At 51.6% G+C, this 20,392-nt stretch overlaps 1 protein-coding gene across 1 annotated transcript in view; it reads right to left on the minus strand.

The window, feature by feature from the left end:
- PAX5 (paired box 5) overlaps positions 1-20,392 on the minus strand; it is a 180,396-nt gene that overhangs the window by 129,897 nt on the left and 30,107 nt on the right. Inside the window, exon 5 of the mRNA XM_040267670.1 lies at positions 19,867-19,995. Coding sequence (XP_040123604.1) covers positions 19,867-19,995 — 129 coding nt within the window. The remainder of the gene's footprint in view (positions 1-19,866; positions 19,996-20,392) is intronic.

Raw genomic sequence — 20,392 nt, forward strand, 5'->3', positions numbered from 1 at the left:
TTCCACTCTGCTCCCACTTCCTCTGCTCTGGCCACATCAGCCTCCTTGCTGTCCCTCAATCAACAAGCTCACCCCTGCCTCACTCAGACCTTGGCATGTGCTGTTTTCTCTCTCTGGAACATTCCTCTCCCAATATCTGTTTGACTCCCTTCTCCTGCCTCTAAAGTCTTGGCTCAAATGACATCTCATCATTATGACCACCCTCCACAAACCAACATGTACCCTACCCAGCCCTGCTTCATTCTCTATTTCCTCACCCAGCTTTGTGGTCCTCCAGAGCACTTATACAACACGCTGTTTGTTTTCCTTTTTTTGTTTTTTTGGCCACACTGAGAGGCTTGCGTGATCTTAGTTCCCTGACCAGGGATTGAATCTGTGCCCTCAGCAGTGAAAATGCACAGTCCTAACCACTGGACCTCCAGGGAAGTCCTTGTTTTCCTTATTTCTTTACTCTTTCCCCCCTCATTAGAATGTCACTCATGAGGGCAGAGGTTTTTGTCTATTTCATTCATTGCTGTGTCCCCAACACCTAGAATAGTGTTTAGCACATGGGAGCACACAATAAACACTTGTGTAGTGAATAGATACAAGTGGACATTTCATTGAAAGTGAAAAAAAAAAAGCACAGATACAAAGGAGGCAACTACTCCTTGGTGACCTCCTGTTAGGAAAGAGTACTCACCCCCTCCCTGTGGGCATCTGATGATGCCCCTTTCCCTGCCTGGTCTGGGACTTGGGAGACAGAACTCCCTCAGGGAAAACAAAGGGGGCCACCAGGCCTTGCCCATCACCGAGGCCACAGTGCTTGGCTCTGAGTCTGGAGCCAAAACATAGATGAACAACTCCCCAAGGAGGAGGCTCAGCCTTGAAAGAGTTTAAATGACAAAGATGGTGGTGTACTGAGTGCCAGCTCTGGCTCTGCCACTTGCCAGCTATATGTGCAATGAGAGTCAATAAATTCTGCCAAGTCTGCAGTGTTGGATCAGAGAAAGCAAGACAGGGGGACCCCAAATGAGACAGTGTCACCTGCATAGCAAGCACCCCCTGTCAGGCAATGAGGACAGGGAGTGAGGATAGGATAAAAGAAGCCATTTGCCTAATTTAAAGGACAAGGTGTGTACAGAGAGGAGCACCTGGCTAAGCTGTATCCCTTGGTTCAAGTATTCCTTCCTCTTCTGCTGGTGCTTCGATCCCAAGCATAGCCCTGTAAGGGGAGCCCATTCCCTGGCCAGAGGGGGCGGGAAGCCTAGAGAGGGGGAGTTATGATTCAAGCAGGGGAAAGTACACTACAGGAGCCCCGAAGAGCAGGTAGTGGGGCCCAGAGATGAGAATCTCTCTAGTGTTGGGGGTCAGGGAGAGGGATCAGGAAAGACTTCCTGGAGGAAAGTGACAGTCGCTCAATTGTGTTTGACTCTTTGTGACCCCCATGGACTATACAGTCCATGGAATTCTCCAGGCCAGAATACTGGAATGGGTAGCCTATCCCTTCTCCAGTGTATCTTTCTGACCCAGGAATCAAACCGGGGTCTCCTGCATTGCAGGCGGATTCTTTACCAGCTGAGCTATCAGGGAAACCCTCTTGGAGGAAACAATTGGCATTTGAACCAGTATTTGGACTTGGGGACATGAGAGAGGAGGCAGAGGGTATCCCAGACAGTGATAAGCTGTGGGTGGAGCTCTCACCAACTGGGAGCTTGGCACCCATGAAGGAGCCCCAGATACACAGCAGGCCATGCTCTCTGACCCCCCAGCACAAGGTCTTGTACACAAAATGCAGGATATATGCAGATTTTGCTTTTTCAAGTAGTCACAGAACTTCCCAAAGGAAGAGATCCCAGAAAAGAACTCATTTGTTGCAGTGGATCTCAACAAGGGTGAGCAAATCAGAGGAGATTCTGAAAATCGGTGAATTACTGTTATTTGGGGAGGAGTTAAGGCATTTAGTGGGTGGAGCCTGGGGTGCTCCCTAGTCCAGTCCAGTACAGTGAGGGACTGCCCCTACATCCCACACACCTTTGGAATAATACATATAGGTTGGTGAGAACTCTCTTTATAAATACTTGAGCCATGAACCTAGCTCTATTTTACTTATATATACACAAACTTGGTGTTTCAATTTACACTGAATTTTCCCGGAATACAACCATCACATAAATTGAGGGAAGATTATGCTTTGGTTTGGTTGGAATTTTATCAAGACGTTCACAATGTCAGAAAATCAGTTTGCTGATGGCAACACCAGCAGAGGCATTTGTATTGCCAGAAAACACAGCTGTCCACATTTGTAGCTGCCATATTCATGGTGATTCTACGCATAAGTGCAAGCAACTGACTACTTTATTATGTCTTCTGAGCATTTACATAATGAAATACATCATTTTACTCTGATTTTATTTTTCTTTCCCCTTTTTGTTACAACTGGAGCATTGTATCGATTTTTAAATTATGTGTCTAGGCAGGTTCTATTCTCTCTAAATGTCATCTTAAGATAGCAAAGGAAGCACTACAAAATATTTGTTTTAGAGAGGCAAGATAGAATTGACAGGATTCAAACTCACTGGATTCAAGGCCCCTTCAGTTCTGTCCACTCGGACTATCTCAGGACTATCACCCTGTCTTTCTGAAAAGGGAGAGCTATAGGGAGAGAAAGAGCTCTCCAGACCCTTTTTCAGGAACAGGAAGACAGATGCCAAAACTGACTATAAATAAAGGTACTTTAGGCATGAATAATAAGAGTTTGTTCCTAAAAGACATCACTGGATTCCCCCTCTCCTTTTTAAAAACTCAATTCCAGATAGAATAACCTAGCTAGGACAGAGTCAAGACGGGACCCAGCTTCCGCAGCAGCTTCTCTCTCCTGCTGGGCCTTCTCTCAGTCATCTGCATCAAGGCAAAGAGCAGAAAGCCAGGGGAGAAAAGACACCTTGACAAATCAGTGATCCTGCTGCCCTGCAAACATGCAGAATGAGCTCTGGAGCTGGGAAACAGAAGGCAGAACTAAGGAAGGCGTGCGAGCAGGAGAGGAGCTGCCGGGGCCTGGGGTTATATGCCACCTCTGCCACTAACAGAGCGGGCAAACGCACAGGCTCAAAATCCGACTGCTTGGGGTTGAATCCCAGCCCTGCAACTTACTAGCTGCATAACCCTAGACTGATTATTTAACCTCTCATCTTTTCCATCTACCAAAGGGCAACAGTAACAGTACCCACACTTTCTTAAAGCTGGTGTTACACACGGTGTATGTCACACAGTGAGTGCTTCAGTCTCAATGTCAGCAGCACCAATTACACTGCAAGAGGGGGCTGGGAGCAGAGACCTGGGTCCTGGCTCCATCTCCTCTATGGACCACTCACACTCAACTGGTCCTCAGAGACCATCAATTCCAGCTCCCCCATTTCACAGAGGAGGACACTGAGGCCCAGAGAGGGGAAGAAATGGACAGAGTTCACACAGCAAACTAGTGTTAGATTTCCAATCTAGGCTCCTTCCGCAACATTGTGCTGCTTCTTAAACATGCTAAGCATCAGTCTGTACATTGTAGATGAGGCTGGTTGTCACAGGGTGGCACCAGGGATCACTAAATGCAATGACCAAGGGGAAAGTCCTCAGCAAGTCTTCTGAAGCCTGTGCCACCTCAAGGAATTCAGGCCACTACTCAGCACACAGTAGGCACCTGACATATTTATCACGTACCTTGCACTGTCTTTTCTCACTGCCAAGTAAATTCCCTGAGGTCAAGGGCGTTTCATATCAGAGTATCGGACACGCGACTGGTTCTCAGTAAATATTTGTTGAGTGAAGGAATGAGTGATAGTGTGTCTGAAAAGAGAACTGTTCCAGGGGGAGGCAGGTGTCAGGAGGAGGGAGGAAAAGGAACCCTTTGGTTCTCTAACTAGAGGGAAAGCAAGAGATTGAAGAGAAAAAAGAAATACCTCCCCATAGCCACTCCTTCACATCTGTGTCCTGCCAGTCCCCAAGCTGGGCACTGAGAGAGCCACTGGAATGAACTGGAAGTCGCCTGCCCATGGAACTCACCAACCAATGGAGGAGGCAGGAGAAAGCTACCGGGCTCAGAGGCAGCCATGCGGCTGGCATCCTTCTCTGTGGGGATAGGAGGGCTTCCTGTGGGAGGTGTCATGCCACAAAGAATGGGGATGCAGGCAGGACAGAGATGGAATGAAGGCACTCTCTCCAGAGCAGAGGGCACAGAGACAGCATCACCACATGTGGTGTGCTGAAATGCAGCCCCGAATTTGTCAAGCCATGCCCCCTAGCAGGAGCGATGTCTTTGTGTCTTTTTCTACTTTTCCATTGGAGCAAAAGACAAAATTGATGCCAGGTTATCACTCGACAAGATCAGAAGTCCCCTCACACCCAGCGGCAGAGGGAAGAAGAGACCGCCGGGACACCAGGAAGACGGGCCAGTCCAACAAGAGAGGAAGGGATTTATGAACCCCCAGCCCAGCCCAAATCTGCACTGTGGTCCAAGGCGACAGCGGTGGGCATCGTCCACCCCAGCACCTCGATCCAAGGCGCCCCGGCAGCCCGGCCTCTCCTCCCCCGGCTCGGGGTGCACAGCGTCCCCTGGGTTCCTGGCACTTGGCGGGCCGGTCCCCCGCCACCGGTGTCCCTTGCCTCCGCGCGCATCCTCTGCTCCGCTGCCCAGCTCCCGGCTGCCGCCGCGCCCGCGCTCCCCGGGGCCCGAAAAGCTGGCATCCGTTGTTACCATAACAAACTCAATTGTTCTCAGCAGGGCCCCGACAAATAAAGTCATTCATTACGGGCCTCTCCCGGCCGCCGTGGGCTGCGCGGCAATCAGCGGGCCGCCCGCCGCCCCCTCGCGGGCCGAGACACGCGCCAGCGCCGGTACCTGCCGGGGCCGGGCCCGCGGCGCCGCGGCCGCCACGCTGTGCCCGCGGCCCCGCCGAGGCTGCGCCGGCTGGGGGAGCGCCGGCCGCCTATTAGTTTTATCTCCGCGCGTCAATTGACTTATACTGATTGGCTTCCTGCCGCCAAATGTCAATTAAATTGCAAATGCTCGGCGAAGGCCGGGCGGGCCTCCTGGCCGAGGGCGCCGCGCGCTCCCTTCCTTTTTGCGCCGAGTTCTGACCGCGGCCGCGTTTCTTTCTCCGGCCGCCCGGCGCAGGCAGACACCATGCACTCCTGCAAGGTGTCCCCTCTCTGTTCTAGGCCGACTTGGCGCCCCGACACCCGGCGGCGGAGAAGCGTCTGGCCTCTCTCCTTCTCCCCCAGGCCCTCGACCTCTTGTAGGGGCTTGATTTCGCGGAGTGGCACGGAATATTCATCAAAGATCCTGGCACATGACTCCTGGTGCGACCTTGAGCAAATCCCGTCCGCTCCGCTCGGGTCTGGCTTTCGTCGCCGGCCAAGGGGGCCTGAAGGAGAAGGCGGCCGGGGGCCCTGAGTCCGGGTGTGCAGAGGTCAGCAGAATCACGAGCATTCACTCGCGCCGACTCTGGGCCGAGCCAGGCACGGGCACAGGCCGGTCTTCTCAACAGCCCTCTTAAGTAGGTATAATTATCCCTCTTTTACAGGCAAGAGGATTGAGGCTTAGGGAGGAGGTTACAGGCTAGGGAAGAGGCCAACTGGGTTTCAAAATGGGCAGCCAGACTTCAGAAGCTTGTGGCTTCGTTATTGTGCGCTGTCCTCTCGGGGAAGGCACCGTGAAGAAATAAGAAAGGGGAAGAGACAGGGCCCTCGCCTAGAGCTGGGAACCCGCCACTGCCAAGAACAGTTCTTGCCAGTTGTTCTACATCCATATGAAATTCTTACAATAATTGTATGACCTAAGGGTTAGAGTCCCCATTTTACAGATGGGAAAACTGACCCTTGGAGAAGTTAAGGAATTTCTCCAAGGTCACCTGGGATGAACTACAGGTGCCTAACAACTACACTCATACCTACATGGAGCTTGACGGTTTATAAGCACCTTCTCACAGGACACTGCTTCTGAGTTGACACAGGACTTTGAGAAAGGAATTCTGCTCTCTCTTTGCTGGTAAGACAGGCCAAGCATGGCTTGCCCAGGATCACCAACACTCAAAGCCAAGGCCTTGCAATTCCCAATCCCGCGCTCCTGGCCCTTCCTCCAGGAGACCTAGAGCAAAAGTGACTCAGACACAGGCCCTGCTCCTCCCCTCTCCCTACTCTGTGGGAAGCTATAGAGGGGAGTCAGGCTGGAAAATGCTTAGGCTCGTGGGAAGAGCCGGAAAGAGGGCTCCCAGGAAAAAAGGCATTTTCTGGAAGGACCAAACGTTAGGCCCTCAGAGAGATTTGGCGGGTTTTCCTCCACCGTCTCGCATAACCCCGCTCCCCACCTTCCTCCTTGGCTGTTTCTGTCTGCCTCCTACAAGCTCTGCCTTGGGAGCTAGTATGCAAGTTCTTAACTGATAAAATGTGCCTGCGTTTAAAAGATACAAACCTGACCAATCGTTCTTTTCAGAAAAGAGATGTTAGCGGAACAAAAGTACCATTCAAAAGTGCCGGATGGCATTTGTGTCTCAGACAGAAAGGAAACGAAGAGAGAGAAGATGGAGGAGGAGGGAGGGGGAGCAGCAGGCAGGAGGGAGGAGGCAAGATCTGGAGATGGAAGGGTTATCCAGCAGGCTCTTCGCATCCAAGTGGAAGATCCAGAGGGCAGGGATCTGACTGAGATCACACAGCAAGATAGTGGCGAACTGCAGCCAGGAACCCAGGCCTCTCTACCCTGTGACCTGTTCATCCTGCCATTGCAAGCTGCCCTCAGCTACAACTTGAATTGTTCACTTCCGAGACAAAGCAGAGCTAAAATTCTGCCAATATAAATTCTGGTGCATATATCTTTTTCTTCTCATCCTGGCCTGAATAATCCTATCATTAGACTGAGCAAAATAAATGAAATAATCATCTGAAAAAGAGAGAAAGATGGGAATTCCCTGGCAGTCCAGTGGTTAGGACTCAGTGCTTTCACTGCAGTGGCCTGGGTTCCATTCCTGCTTGGGGAACTACAAGATCCCACAAGCTGCAAGGTGTGGCAAAAAAAAAAAAAAATAGAGATTGAGAGAAAAACAAGAGCTAGGAATTTAGAAAGTTCTCAACACGGTCTTTTTTGAGGAATCTGGATTCAGGGTTAAAACTCTTCTCTGATGATAAAAATAATGGGAACTGCTATTGTTAAAATTTGCCATGTGCCAGAGCTGATCAAAATACTATAGGTAACATTTTTTTATTACCAGGAAAAGCAGGAATCATTATCCCCTTTTAACAGATGAGGAAACTGAAGCTCGGAGACATTCGGGCCCTTGTAGAAGCCTGCACAGCTACTGAGTGGCAGGGCTGGGCTCGAACTCCAGTCCACCCACGGTGCTACTCTGCTGTGGTGTGAAGTCCACATGTGATCAGCCAACTGCACTGGAAGGTGACCAACTTGAAGATGTCACAAGGAACTGTGCACAGCAGTGGCAGGAGAAGCGTGAAAAAAGACTGTGTCTGAGTGAGGAAGCAGGCTCTGTGCAGAGGTTCCCCTGAGCTCAGCCTGGCAGGGCGATGGGTCGGCATAACTGAAACAAAAGGTGGGCTCGAATTCCCCTGTTGGAGAGAGCTAAGGACATTCCCACTGATGCCATCCTGAGTGACACTCTGTGAGAGGCAGACCAGGGTGGCAGGTAAGGCTACTCTGGAGCCAGCTAGCCAGGGGCCAGTCCCAGTAGTGCCTCTGGGGAGCTGTGTGACCGTGGGTAATTTCCTGAATCTCTCTGAAACTCTATAAAATGGGGGGTGATAAAAGTTTCACCTGGAACAGTGGCAATGAGTATCAAACGCATTAATAGTTTAAAATACAAATGGCAGGGACTTCCCTGGTGTTCTAGTGGTTAAGACTCTGTGCTTCAAATGCAGGGGGTGGAGGTTCAACTCCTGGTGGGGGAACTAAGATCCCACATGCCATGTGGCCAAAAAAGTAAATAAATAAAAGGAATATATATGGCAAACCCTAAATAAGAACTAGCCATTAGAGTTACAGTTCCCATTTGAGGCTGTGATCTATATATACTTGGGGCATATGCTCAGGTAAGGCAGGCAGAACAAGGGCCCTAGACACCAGCATGGAGAGCTGTGCATATTTGTGCGTGTGCACACACAGGCATGTGTGTTTAAATCACAGGAGAGTTCCTTCCCCATTTTGAATAGTTGTCATGAAGTCCCTTCTATGGACCCAGGCAGCAGCACTGGACGATCGAGACATTGGAGTCAGGCAGGGGTAAAAGGAAGAAGTCTGGTGTGCAGGGCTCTGGGTTCTCCCCAACAGCCTGCAACCCCTGACCAGATGGGCTCCAGGCTTCTGTGACATGCAGAGTCCCTATTCAGTACATATTTGTTACCAAGAACCAGGCCTGTGCTGGGCACTAGGGCCAAAATTGTGACCACTACAGACACTATTCCCGTCCCCACAGGGCTCACAGTCTCTCAGGGAAGACAGATGAGTGACAAATGTGATATTTTTGTCAACAGGCAGGTTCTGTGTGCTGCAGATGGGGCCAGGGGAGCTGACAGTTAGGAGTAAGCCCTGGGGAAGCCTTCACTTTTAGGAAGTGACATGAGCTGGATCCTGAAGTTGTGGGTAAATGGTGGGGTGGGGGAGGGGGCAGTTTCCAGGTGGTAGGAACAGCATTGTCACAAAAGGTGTCCTTTACTGAGCACGTATCATGCATCTGGGTCCTCCCAGGCACCTGGTGTGCATTATTTCAGCCCACATAACCACCCAAAGTCCACATAACCAACCAAACAATGGGTGCCCTTGTTTTACAAAGAGGGAAACTGAAGTTCAAGAACCTGCCCGAAGTCACACAAGTAGATACAGGTGGAGTCAGCACCAGGACCCTGGTTGCCTGGCTCTACCACCCATGCATTTGACCCTTAGGCTGCAAGCAGGAAAGAACAAGTGGTCTTCAAGGGATGGAAAGAGGTTTGGTACGGCTGGGGTGAGCATGAAAAAAGGAGGATGGAGAGGGACAGGGCTCATGAGGTGGGCATGGATCTGACCACAGAAGGTCTAGCAGACTTGTTAAGAAGTTTGGATGATTTCTGAGAACAGTGGGCAGATTTGAAGAGTGAAAACTCTTCAGGCGAGTCACTGATCAGAACTGTATTTCAGAAGTGCCCCTGGGGCTGCTAGGCTGCTATTCAGGAAGTGGGCTGTTTGGAAAAGTCAGTGACACTGGAGGTGGGGACCTGCTTGGAGGCTACAGCAACAATCCAATGGAAAGGAGATGGTGCTCTGACCAAGGCAGTGGCAGTGGGAACTGAGAGAAATCAGCAGTTTCATGAGCTAGTTAGGCCAGAGATGTAGTGACGTTGAGAAAACACCTACGGTAAGGACTGGTTTGTGGTCACAGGCAGAGGTGCAAACTTTCTGAGTAGTGAGGATGGAGGCCTGTTTCTGGCTAACTTAAGTTGCCAGGAAAAATAATACATAGCAAGCAACCCCTCCCTCTCCTACAGCATCAAAAAAATGTCAAAGCATTTTCCAATTGGCTATTTTATCTAACAGCTGTGAGGAAGATGTTACTATTATCCCCACAGACAGGAGGTGAGCTGCCCAAGATCACACAGCCAATGGAGAACTATCCTGAATCCAACTCCAGCTCCAATGCTTTCTCTGCCACACCACTGAATGTCAGAGCCCAAAAGATCCCTCAGCTCATCTGTCCAAATCTCATTTTAACACAAGGAAAACAAGACTAGAGAGAAGTGATTTGCCCAAGGTCACACAGCCAGCAAGTAAAAGCTTAGAACCGAGGACTGGACTCCCAAAAAGGTTTGCATCAAGACATCTCCACCATGGAAGTGAGGAAAGACAAGCTTGACCCCCAACAGCAATGTCCCAGCCTCCTCCTTCCCTGAGTAAATGCTGGCAGATAAGTGAAACTCAGACAAATGGTCCACCTGCCTAGGCACTGCTGCCCTCCACCAAATTACCAAGCTCACAAATGGTCAGCATACCCTGCCCTGCCACCCCTCTTGTCCCTAACCCTAGACAGCAACTAAGCTGTCTTGGGTCGATGGTGCCACCTGGTGGCTGGCACTGGGAAGTGTCTGACCCCCTTGCTTTTCATCTTGCTCTTTTCTAGTCTCTGAGGGAGCTGTGCCTTTCTGTTCCCTCTCATAGATCAGCTCACCTCACTACAAGCATATCTCTTCTAGCATTTTTCAATTCTTCCTAAGTGACTTTGGGAAATTCTATTTTTCTCCCTCACCTCCATTTTAGTCCATTAGCCCAAGGAAGGAGTAATGCAAATAATAAACTTGTGCCAATGAAAATTGGAAATTTCAAAGTGAAACTACACACACACACACACACACACACACACCCCACACACACACACACACACACACACCCCACTGGCATTCTGTAGAAACTCAGAAGCCCTGGTGGAATGAAAAAAAAGTCTCCCTTTTTTTCAATTGTCTTTCATACCTGCTTTTCCTCAAAGGCTAGGAGGCAAGATAAATACCAAATTTATTTCTTTATTTCATGTTATTTTGTTTAATTCCTAATCAACATTATTTGCTGTGGTTTTTCCCACCAAAACTATGCCTAGGGTCTGCCCTGAATGGAGTACAGAGCTCAGCTGGGATGGGGAGATGCAGCTAGATCCCCAAACATCCACTTCCCAGGCCCTTGGAGAGCACTAGGTAGCTGCTGTTGGCCCTGAAGGAAGCCTGATGGACAGAGATCAGACCTCAAACCCTTTAGATAATCTGCTAGAGGTGAAAGCCTCCGCAGCTGTGCCTTTCTGTGGAAGTTCAAGGTTGGCAGAAGACCCAGATGCCCTGCACATCCCCATCTGCTACAGAACAATTTCCAAAGCCCAGGAAGTCTTGTCACTCCATCCCTCAGCTCAGATGCCTGCCACCATGAGTCCCACTGCATTCAGGAAAAAAGAACAGGAGAAACTGACAGCGCCTTTCTTTTAATAAAAACCACTTAACTGTCCTCCCTCTCTGTACAAATGATGAATAAGCTCAGAGTCTGCAGCAGCCTGAAGCAGAGATTCTCAAAGTCTAGGCCAGGGACCCCTTCAGTGATCCCCAAGACCCTTTCAAAGGGTTTGTGAGTTCAAAGCTATTTCCATAAAAATACAAAGTTGTTATCGACCTTGTTCACTCTGATGCTTTTCCAGAGGCTCTAAGATGTGTAATACCACAACAGATTGGAATCAGAAGCAGCTATGAGAATCCAGCTGTCTTCTATTAAGCCAGATACTAAAGAGATTTGCAAAATCATAAAGCAGTGTTGTTTTAAATGTTTTGGTTTGGGAAATATAGTTCTTTCTTATTTTAAACAACATGCTTTTATGTTATTTGCTTATTACTGCCATTTTTAATGAATTAATAAATATTTTAAAATTTTGTCCATTTTAATTAACCCACATAAATTCGAAAGCTCTTTGGGGTCCTTGAACGTCTTTAAGAGTTGAAAGAGGTTCCAAGACTGAAAGTTTGAGAACCACTTGTCTGAAATAAGGCCAAGAGGACTTGAGACGGGACCAGAAACTCAGAATCCTGGTACCGAAGAGAACCTTGATCCCATGTTTTAGATGAGGAAACTGAGGCCCAAAGAGAGACAGGGATTTCCCCAAAGTCACCAGCAAGTTAGCCACAGAATGAGGACTGGAACGCAGAGCCCCAGGCTCCCTCCTCTGTCTCATGAGCCTCTGCTAGCTGGAGTTCTTTGAAGTCCGGAACTGCAGATTGTGCGGCCAAGGATTAACCATGTTCCAAAGGCAAAGAGAGAGCACAAGCATAGGATCCTCTGCCTCGCTGGGGACCAGGGCATGCCAGGTGGGGAAGAAAGCCAAACTCACACCACCCTGGACTCCAGATGGCCCCAGCAGGGAATGTGCCCGCCATGAATGAGACTGTCTCCTCTACTGTCCCCTCAACTGCTGACCCACACTTCTCCTTCTGGTTGACCCCAGAGCTGACTCACACTGTGCCCCCCTGCCTTTTACATCCCCCAGGGCTCCCTGGGACACCAGCACACAGCCCCGTGGGAAAAGCTGGTGGGGGGAGGGGGAGCTTGGGTAAAGCAGGTGTGCAAACAGGGTTGGGGGAGGGTGTTCAGTGGTGTCGGCTCTCACGAGGGCTCTCACTCACTGAATCAAAGTGAAACTCGGGGATCCAGGGGCCAGGAGGAACTGAAACCTGACCCCTACACCCAAGGGACAGACCCCACGCACCAGGGAAAGGCCCAAGGAGCCCCTCTAATTGACCACCTGGCCTCAAGTCCCCTGCTTTACCAAGGAAGCCTCAGACCCTTGTCCACCTAGGGCTCAGCTGAGGTGCCAATGACTGCAAGGCCAGAAGGACAGGAAAGTGGCCAGCCAGGCTGGGAGATGGGTCTTTAGCATCACTGCCACTAAGCGCCTCCCTGTGCCTGGACTACCCTATCTGGCAGATGTGGACTGATGACCCTAATCTCACTGTTCTGAGCTGCCAAGGGGGTGGAACTTCTTGGCCTGCTCTACTGCCTCTCCTACCTCACCCACCTCTAGCCTGAGAGGTGGCCAGTTTCCTGACCACATGCGCACACGCATATACACACATGCACAGACCCACCCAGCTCGGTCAGTGCCCTGCCTCCCACAGACTTTAGCTGCCATAGGCTGGACTCAACCAGACTTGTTCTGCAGAATCCAAAATAGGACTCCAGAAACTCAAAGGCATTCAGGTAGAGAAAAATAGAGCACAAATATCGTGAGCAAGGTGAGTAGGGAGCAGTCTGAGGACCCCAGGCCCAGGAGCCCCTGACCATTGCTGCCGTGTAGAAAAGCCTGCCCAGTGTTGCCATACCTGATTTTTTTTTCCCAAGAAAAACCAGACACCCTATGGGAAATATCCTTGTTTTTAAATGTCAGTAACTAACTCAAAATCATTTTAAATACAGGACAAGCCAAGTAAAGCATGACTAGCAGGCTGGCAGTTGTGTTCAAAGTGATGCTCTCTGAGCAAACATGTTGGTCCAGGCCCCTGCCCAGACAAAAAAAGCACTCGGGGAAGGGCCCCCTGCATGGCCAGCTTGAGGGTACATGAAGGGGATACCTTGTGAAGGGCAAGGAGGGAACCTGCCCTGCTGAAGCCCCAGGAGAGGCCAAGACAAAGTAGTAGTCATTTCCTTCTCTCTCTGCAGAATCTGTCTGGTCTCCAAAGTGGCATACTGGTCTGGATGAATCCAAGGGCCTCAGCCAGTGGTGAGGCACCAATGACCCACTGAAAAATCCCCCAGGGACTAGATTGACTCTGGAAGTCAGGCCAGGTCAACAGGCCAACCTTAAGGACAGCATACCAGGTGGAGGGCCTTGCCTGGATAATGGCCCAGAGACAGAAGAGCTCAGAGAAGGTGCAGGGACAGAAGCACCAGAGGGATGGGGAGGAGGAACGGGAGGCCAGGGAGGGAAGGTCAGGGCTCGTTGTCAAGAGTTGAGGCCCAGGAGTGATAGGCTAATGGGGTCAGGTCAGGGCTGCTGATGGCTTTCAACGGTGAGGGCAACTAATGGGCTGAGCAGAATGGAGGAAAGGAGAGGAGATAAGAAACTAAGATTTGGCCCATCAAATGGCAGTAAGGTACCAAGGATGTTCTGAGGAGTCCATTCTGTCCCTCTAGGTTTCCTGAGTTTTTACTGTGTGACCTGGTCAGACCCCTTCTCTTCTTCAAGCCTGTTTTCCCATCTGAATGATAACTAGGGTGACATGTCCCAGGTGCTCTCCAAGGGCCTTCCAGCTCTGACAAGGACTGGTGAAAACCAAGCTGGTGACCCCAAACCCATGGAAGCCCAGCCATCCCAGGCCCGGGTGTTCTGCCTTCTGCCCTCCACCCTGGAGGTCTCCACTGTCTTGTGTATCCAAAGGCCTCACTTCATGGAAGACTGAGGCTTAACCCTTTTATTCTTCCATCAAGGGGGCTAAAGGTCCGGAAGGAAAAGGAAGCAAAGGAAAATGAGTGGCCCTTTCCTTTGCAGCTGACACCTGGGGGCGCTGTTGTTCAGTCTTGGCGCCCAGAGGGAAAGACAGTTACAAACAGGAAGTCGGTGGGGGCAGGTCAGCCAGTTTCAGCTGCCAAATAGAACGGCAGATGGAACCTGCTTGCCCTCAGCCTGTGACCGGCCTCACACGCCCTCAAAGCCCCAGTCTCCCTCAGTGGCCATTTATTAAAGTCTTAACGTCCACCAGGCCCTGGAGCTATAAACCCTTTGCTGGAATAATTTCATTTTATCCTCACAATAACACACAAAACGTGTGCCCCCTCTACTTTCCAGATAACAAAATGCAGGCTCAGAGAATTAAGTAACTTGCCAAAGATTTCACCACACGGAGTCCTCAAACCAGCTGGTCCCTGGCCTGTGAGCCTGGGGCCTGGCCTTAACACCTCATCTTTTTTATTGAGGCGGCGGGGGGTGGGGAGGTGGGGGGAGAGTCTCCAGAGATCACCAGTCTCTGGAATGGTGGCACCACAAGGGTGCCTACAACTCGGAAATCCCAAGGTTTTCCACACATCTCATTCCCTGCTGGGCATCTGAGCAGAGTCTCTGCACCTTCTGATCCAGCCTTCGGTCCCAAGCCGAGGAGCAACAGAGTGAGCGTCAGTAAAGGAGAGGAAGGCCGGGGCCTGCCCTGAAGTCAGAGAGTCCCCGGGGCCCTTCGTGGTCTGTGAACTTCTGAAACCCCTTCCCACCCCCGTATGGCTCCCACGGAGGTCTGAGCTGAAGCTGTTGGCCCTGGAGAAGGAGAGAGAAGAGCTGGTGAGAGAGAGAGGGAGCTCATACAAGAAAAGAGGGTGAGTGAGTGTGAGGGTGAAAGAGAGAAGAGAGTGAATATGAGGAAAAAGAAAGAGTGAGAGCTGAAACGAGACAGAAGGGGACACAGAGGAAGTCCCTTAAACAGGACATAAACAGAGGCAGCGAGGCCCAAACAAAAGACACAGGGAGAGACACAAAGACAGAGATGAGTCACCCCCAAGAAGAGGGATGGACATAGTCATGACAGGAGCCTCTGCTCCCTGGTACATGCCCCTAAACCTCCCCGTGAGGGTCTTGCTAGACTTGGCATCTTTTCAAAAGGACAGGCCTCTTCCTGTGCCCTCTGTCCCCAGAGGGCAGCCCAGGGCCCAGAAACTCCACCTGCAGTGTACCCCCTACCGCCCCACAAGAAGCTTCCAGCCCCCACAGTCCACACCAGTGCTGGACTGGCCAGCTTCCTGAGCTAGTGAAAGGGATTCGCACTCGGCTGACCTCGGTGTGTTCAGGGCCTTTCAAACTGGGGGGATGAGAGGAGGGGGAGGTCGAGGGGACCTGAATGGGGGCCCTGGAGACAGCGGAAGGAGGCCCCACCAGAGATCAAAGGCCCAGGAAGGAACAGAGGGTCTGGGGCTGCCCTTTCACCCATGGCCGCTATTCACAGCTCTGCCCGCTCTGCCAAGTCCAGCCCACCACCACCTCCTCGGGGCCTTCCGGGAAGGGAGGCACTGCCCCGGGCTCTGTCCCCCTCACCCAGCAGGATTCCTCAGGTCCAGGCCACAGCTTTCTCCACGGACACCCTCGGGACAGCCCAACCCAGAGATGAAGCTGCCCCTCTGCCTGGGCAGCACCCCAGCCTGACTCAGCCATTCACAAGCCTCCTGAGCCCTCTGTGCACAGGGCCCTGTGCCAGGAGGCCAGGTTGGGGATAGAAACAGGTGATGCGGCCCCGCCCAGTCAAGCCCACATGATGGCGAACTCAGAGTCAGACAGCAGGAGGGAAAACAAGTAGGCAGAACCAATTTGGAATGCCAGGCAGTCAGAGAAGCACTTGCCACCCAGATTGTAACAGGCCTCAAAAGTCACGGAGTCCAAACCAGAATGCTTTCTTTGGCTCTTCTGCCGCCAGCCCTGTTCATGACTCCAGTGATGGGGAGCTCGCTACCTTTCCAAACTGAGGCTTCTAACCTTGGTCCAGCCTGGCTCTTGTCTAAAAGCTGTTCCTTGCACTGAGCCATGATCTGCCTCCCTATAGCTTCCTTTAGCCAACCCCAGCTCTGCCCTCAGAGGCCCCATGGACCTTCTCTGCTGCCTCAGCTACAGAACTGTTCATCTGAGATTTAGACACAGTGGCCACGTTCCCAAGGCTGGTCTTGGAGGCAAATGCCCCAGGAAGAGTCCTAGAATTTCTAGGCTAAAAGGGGCCTTGGCAATCCCCTGGTCTAATAGTATCCTCACTTATTTGTTTTTGCTAAAGAATTTTTTGCTCAAATTGAGCTTTCCATGGAAGACAAAAATAACCAACAGAAACATTCCTGGTTGAAGAGACTAGAGAATCCCCCCCACCACCACCTCCTCACTAATTGTTAACCCTCTACAGGCCCATGACCAATCCATTCTACCGAGGACTATTTACTGAGCACCTACTATGTGCCAAGCAGGGTGTCCCTGGTGTCTCAGTGGTAAAGAATCTGCCTGCCAATGCAGGAGACGTGGGTTCAGTCCCTGGGTTGGGAAGATTCCCTGGAAAAGGAAATGGCAACCCACTCCAGTATTCTTGCCTGGGAAATCCCATGGACAGAGGAGCCTGGCAGGCCACAGTCTGTGGGATCGCAGAGTTGGACATGACTTTGCAACTAAACAACGACAATGTGCCAAGCACTTGTATTCAAGCCATGTCATTCAGTACCGAAGCCACTGGGGACATGTGGCTATTGAGCCACTGAAATGTGGCTTAAGTGCAACTGAGGAAATGTTCATTTTGTTCGATTTTAATTCATTTAAGTTTGAAAACAGCCATGCAAAGTATTTTTCCCTTCATAAAGTGCCACTTCCTATGAGAACCCTTCCCAGATCCTTTGGGTCAATGTCAGCCCTTCCCTGCCCTGCCTTTCTGCTCTGGTGGCATCCTCCCATCACAGCCTCACCCCACACACTGCCTGTCACAGGGACTTTAGGTTACCACTATTGCCCACCAGCTTGCCAGGTCCAGAGGCCAGGTCCTCTATAATGGAACTCTCCCATCACCCACCCCTGCCTTGAACCCTGGGCAGGAGCGCAGAGCCAGGAAATGCCCACAGGGTAAAATCCAAGTCCAAGTGGGAGGAGACTGTGAACCAGAGTTGAGCAAGCCACTCCACTGTGCACAGCCTCAGTCACCCATCTGAGAAATGGGATGAGGATCCTCAGCTGTCTTCCTTTCGGCCCTTTATTGCCTGTCTTGCCCCATGGCCCTTCACTCAGTCTGCTGAGCACTCCCAAGGAAAATGGTGTCATGGCCCACAGCCTCAATGGGCCAGAACCCAGTTCACCAGCATTTCCCCTGTGTTTCCCCAGTGACTGATTCTTACTTTCTCACCACACTCTTGGCAGCATCCAACCTGCTGGCCACGCCCTTTTGCTTGAAACCCTCCTCACGCCATCCCCAGGCTTGGTCCAGCCCAGGGAGCTGGGGAGCTGAGGCCTCAGGGGCTCTCCCCACTCCTCAGCTCACCCAACGCCCTGGCCACAGCTCTGTGGCTTTGCCAACATCATGAAACTCCATGGAGCCTCGGTTTCCTCCCCTATAAAAAAGGGGTAGCAATCTCCACCTCTTCAATTCCTCCTAAATCCAATGCAAGGATTCAGAGAGCTATAGGGGGAGGATGGAAAGGACAGTGGGGAGCACCTTACTATACTCTTCCCAGGCAGTTTGCTGATACAAGCAAGGGCACTTCCAGCCACCTCTCTGCCCAACCACAACCACCCTCAGTGATGCAGGGCAGGGAGTGGGTGGGGGCTCTACTTGTTGCTTGGTCTCTCAATCTTTCTAATCCTATAAGCTTTCAGGACCATCAACTCATTCTCCCTTAGCCCCAGACCACAGATGGGATTACCTCCCAAGTTTTTCTGGGGATCAGGGCTCAATCATAAATTCCAAAACTGAGGATTTGAAAGATCATCAAACCCTGCATCTGATTCTTGATACTCTTACACAGCAGCCCAGCAAATGGCCACCTAGGCCCTACTAACACACCTCTGGTAATGGGGCACTCACTACTTCCTGATGCAGCCCCTTTTTGCCTTAGACCACTCTCATATTTGCAGGCTTGTACTCTGAGCTGAAATCTTTTCTGCATCTGCCTCACACTGGCCTTTGAGGCTAAACAGCAGAGTCTCATTCCTTTTGCCTTCCATGTCAGCCCTCCAAATATTTGAAAGCAACAATCCAGCCCTGCTCATTCTCCTCTTCTTAGTACCAAAACATCCTTAGAGCCCTAAGGTGTTCCTCCAAATACTTCTTCATCAGGTCATCCCCATCTGGACACATCCCAATTTGTCATTGTTCCTCTTCAAGGTCAGTACTTTGGGTCACAGCCTTCAGGAAGGATCTGCCCAGCACAGAGCAGTGTAGACGAACAATACCCACATCTTGACCATTCTACACTTTCTCAAGCAGCTTGGGAGGCTAGAGTGACCACTCACCAGAGACTGAAAGCCATCAGCGCACTCAACAAACAAACACAGTGACACAATCTCCCCCATTCAGGACCTGTGTGTTTGATGGTAAACATCAAACTCATTTTTTTCTTTTTTTCTTTTCAAAACTCTACCTCTAACCTTCAGCCTCTGAGGGAGCCTCAAATACCCGCCCCTCCACATGGTCAATCACAGCAGGCTCCAGCTTGGGCACAACTGCAGTGAGTCCAGGTGACAATGAAAAGATGACACCATCAACCCCATAAACCAACAGAGATGGTAGGCCCACCGCCTCCTGCAGAAACATGGCACAGCAAGCCACCAAGTAAAAGACTTTTGACATCTGCTGACGTCAGGAGCAGGGGGAAAGAGGTGAAGCAGTTTCCAAAAGCCGTGGATCATCTCCCATAGCTTGACACAGAGGCCATGGGCCCAGCTCCTGCATGGCCTGGAACACACGGACCACACGCCAATCCACCGCTGGGCCGACTCAGTTTTCTAGTTACGGATCGTAAGTACTTAGGCACGTGCTCACACAGAACATACAGCCCTTACAGGGAGTTGAGAAGGGGACTTGTGCCAAAAAACTGAATAATTGAATCAAGATCTCTGTCACGCTGCTCTCAGGCCCTAGACCCTGGCCTTTTTTTCCTTTCCTTTCCTGACGAAGGTTTTACAGACTCCCAGGGGGGTCATTCCTCCTCTCAGACCCATTAATGTCAGCCCAAACTGGCAGCCCATCCAGGGAAAGGAGATCAGGGTTAAGGTGAACCAGTGCTTGGGACAGAGGCAGCCAGTTCTGGAGGCCTGGGCAGCATACTGAGGGTTGAGAAAAACCAACAGGGAAGATTGACATCTATTTAATCCCTGGGAGGCCCCTGCACTGGCCCTAAGGGCAGAGATGAGATTATTCACTTCCTCAACCACCCCCCTCCCAGCACCACGCTGAAGGCCTGGGAGAGACCCCACTAGCTAAGCCTACTACTGGAGGTGTGCCCCTCTCACTATGCCCAGATCCTTCCTCTCCCCAGGGGTCCCCCCAAAAGGGGCCATTGCTGCTGTGCTCATACCCCCACACCTGCCAAGGGACCGGCTTCTTAGAGGCGGCAAAGCACAAGCCATGGAGTTCTGCCAGGACTGCCTTTCCCTCCAAAGGGTGAAGATGGGAGGAGGCCAGGGAGAAGTCCAGTCCCAGCGGGCCCCTAGTCCTCTCCCAGAAGGCTTAGCCCCTTCCCCGAGGGTCAGGTGGGGGCTGGGCCCGGCGCCTCCAGAGCTCTGCAGGTAAGGGGAGCGCAAAGCAGTCATCTGTGCTCCCGCCCCTGACCAAGGGCCTGGAAACAGATCCCTCGGAGCCGGTGGGTCCACCCCCAACGACGGCGCGCTCAGCGTCTCTTACCTTCGTCTCTCTTGCGCTTGTTGGTGTCGGCGCTGGGGGATGTGATGCCCAGGATGCCGCTGATGGAGTAGGAGGAGCCGGCCGAGTCCGTGCTCACCGAGGACACCTGCGTCACGGAGCCCGTGGACACTGCGCAGAGGGAGAGGACGGTCAAGGCCCGGTAGGAGGCTTGCGGGGTGGGGCGGCTCCGGGGAGGAGGAAGGTTGGGCCCCAGCCATTGGGCCAAAACAAAGGCACTCCCCCAACACCAGCTTGGTGGGCCGAGCGGAGAGGGTCGGGGACGTGCTAAGGATGCCTCCCCCAGAACAGCAGCCACACCTGGAAGATACGAGCGCCCCCCTCCCAAGAGAACTGACAGCGGTGAAAGGAACTCAAACCCAGCCTATCCAAGGATGCAGGAAGCAGGGGGATGGAGCAGAGAAACTGGGGAGCTGGAGCCCACAGCCAGCCAGTGCTAAAAACAACCTACTATTTAGGCAGGGTCACTGCCTATTTACACATTCACCCAGCCACGCAGACATAAATA

Source organism: Oryx dammah, unplaced genomic scaffold (genome assembly GCF_014754425.2).
Source record: "Oryx dammah isolate SB20612 unplaced genomic scaffold, SCBI_Odam_1.1 HiC_scaffold_1, whole genome shotgun sequence".
Classification (NCBI taxonomy): domain Eukaryota; kingdom Metazoa; phylum Chordata; class Mammalia; order Artiodactyla; family Bovidae; genus Oryx; species Oryx dammah.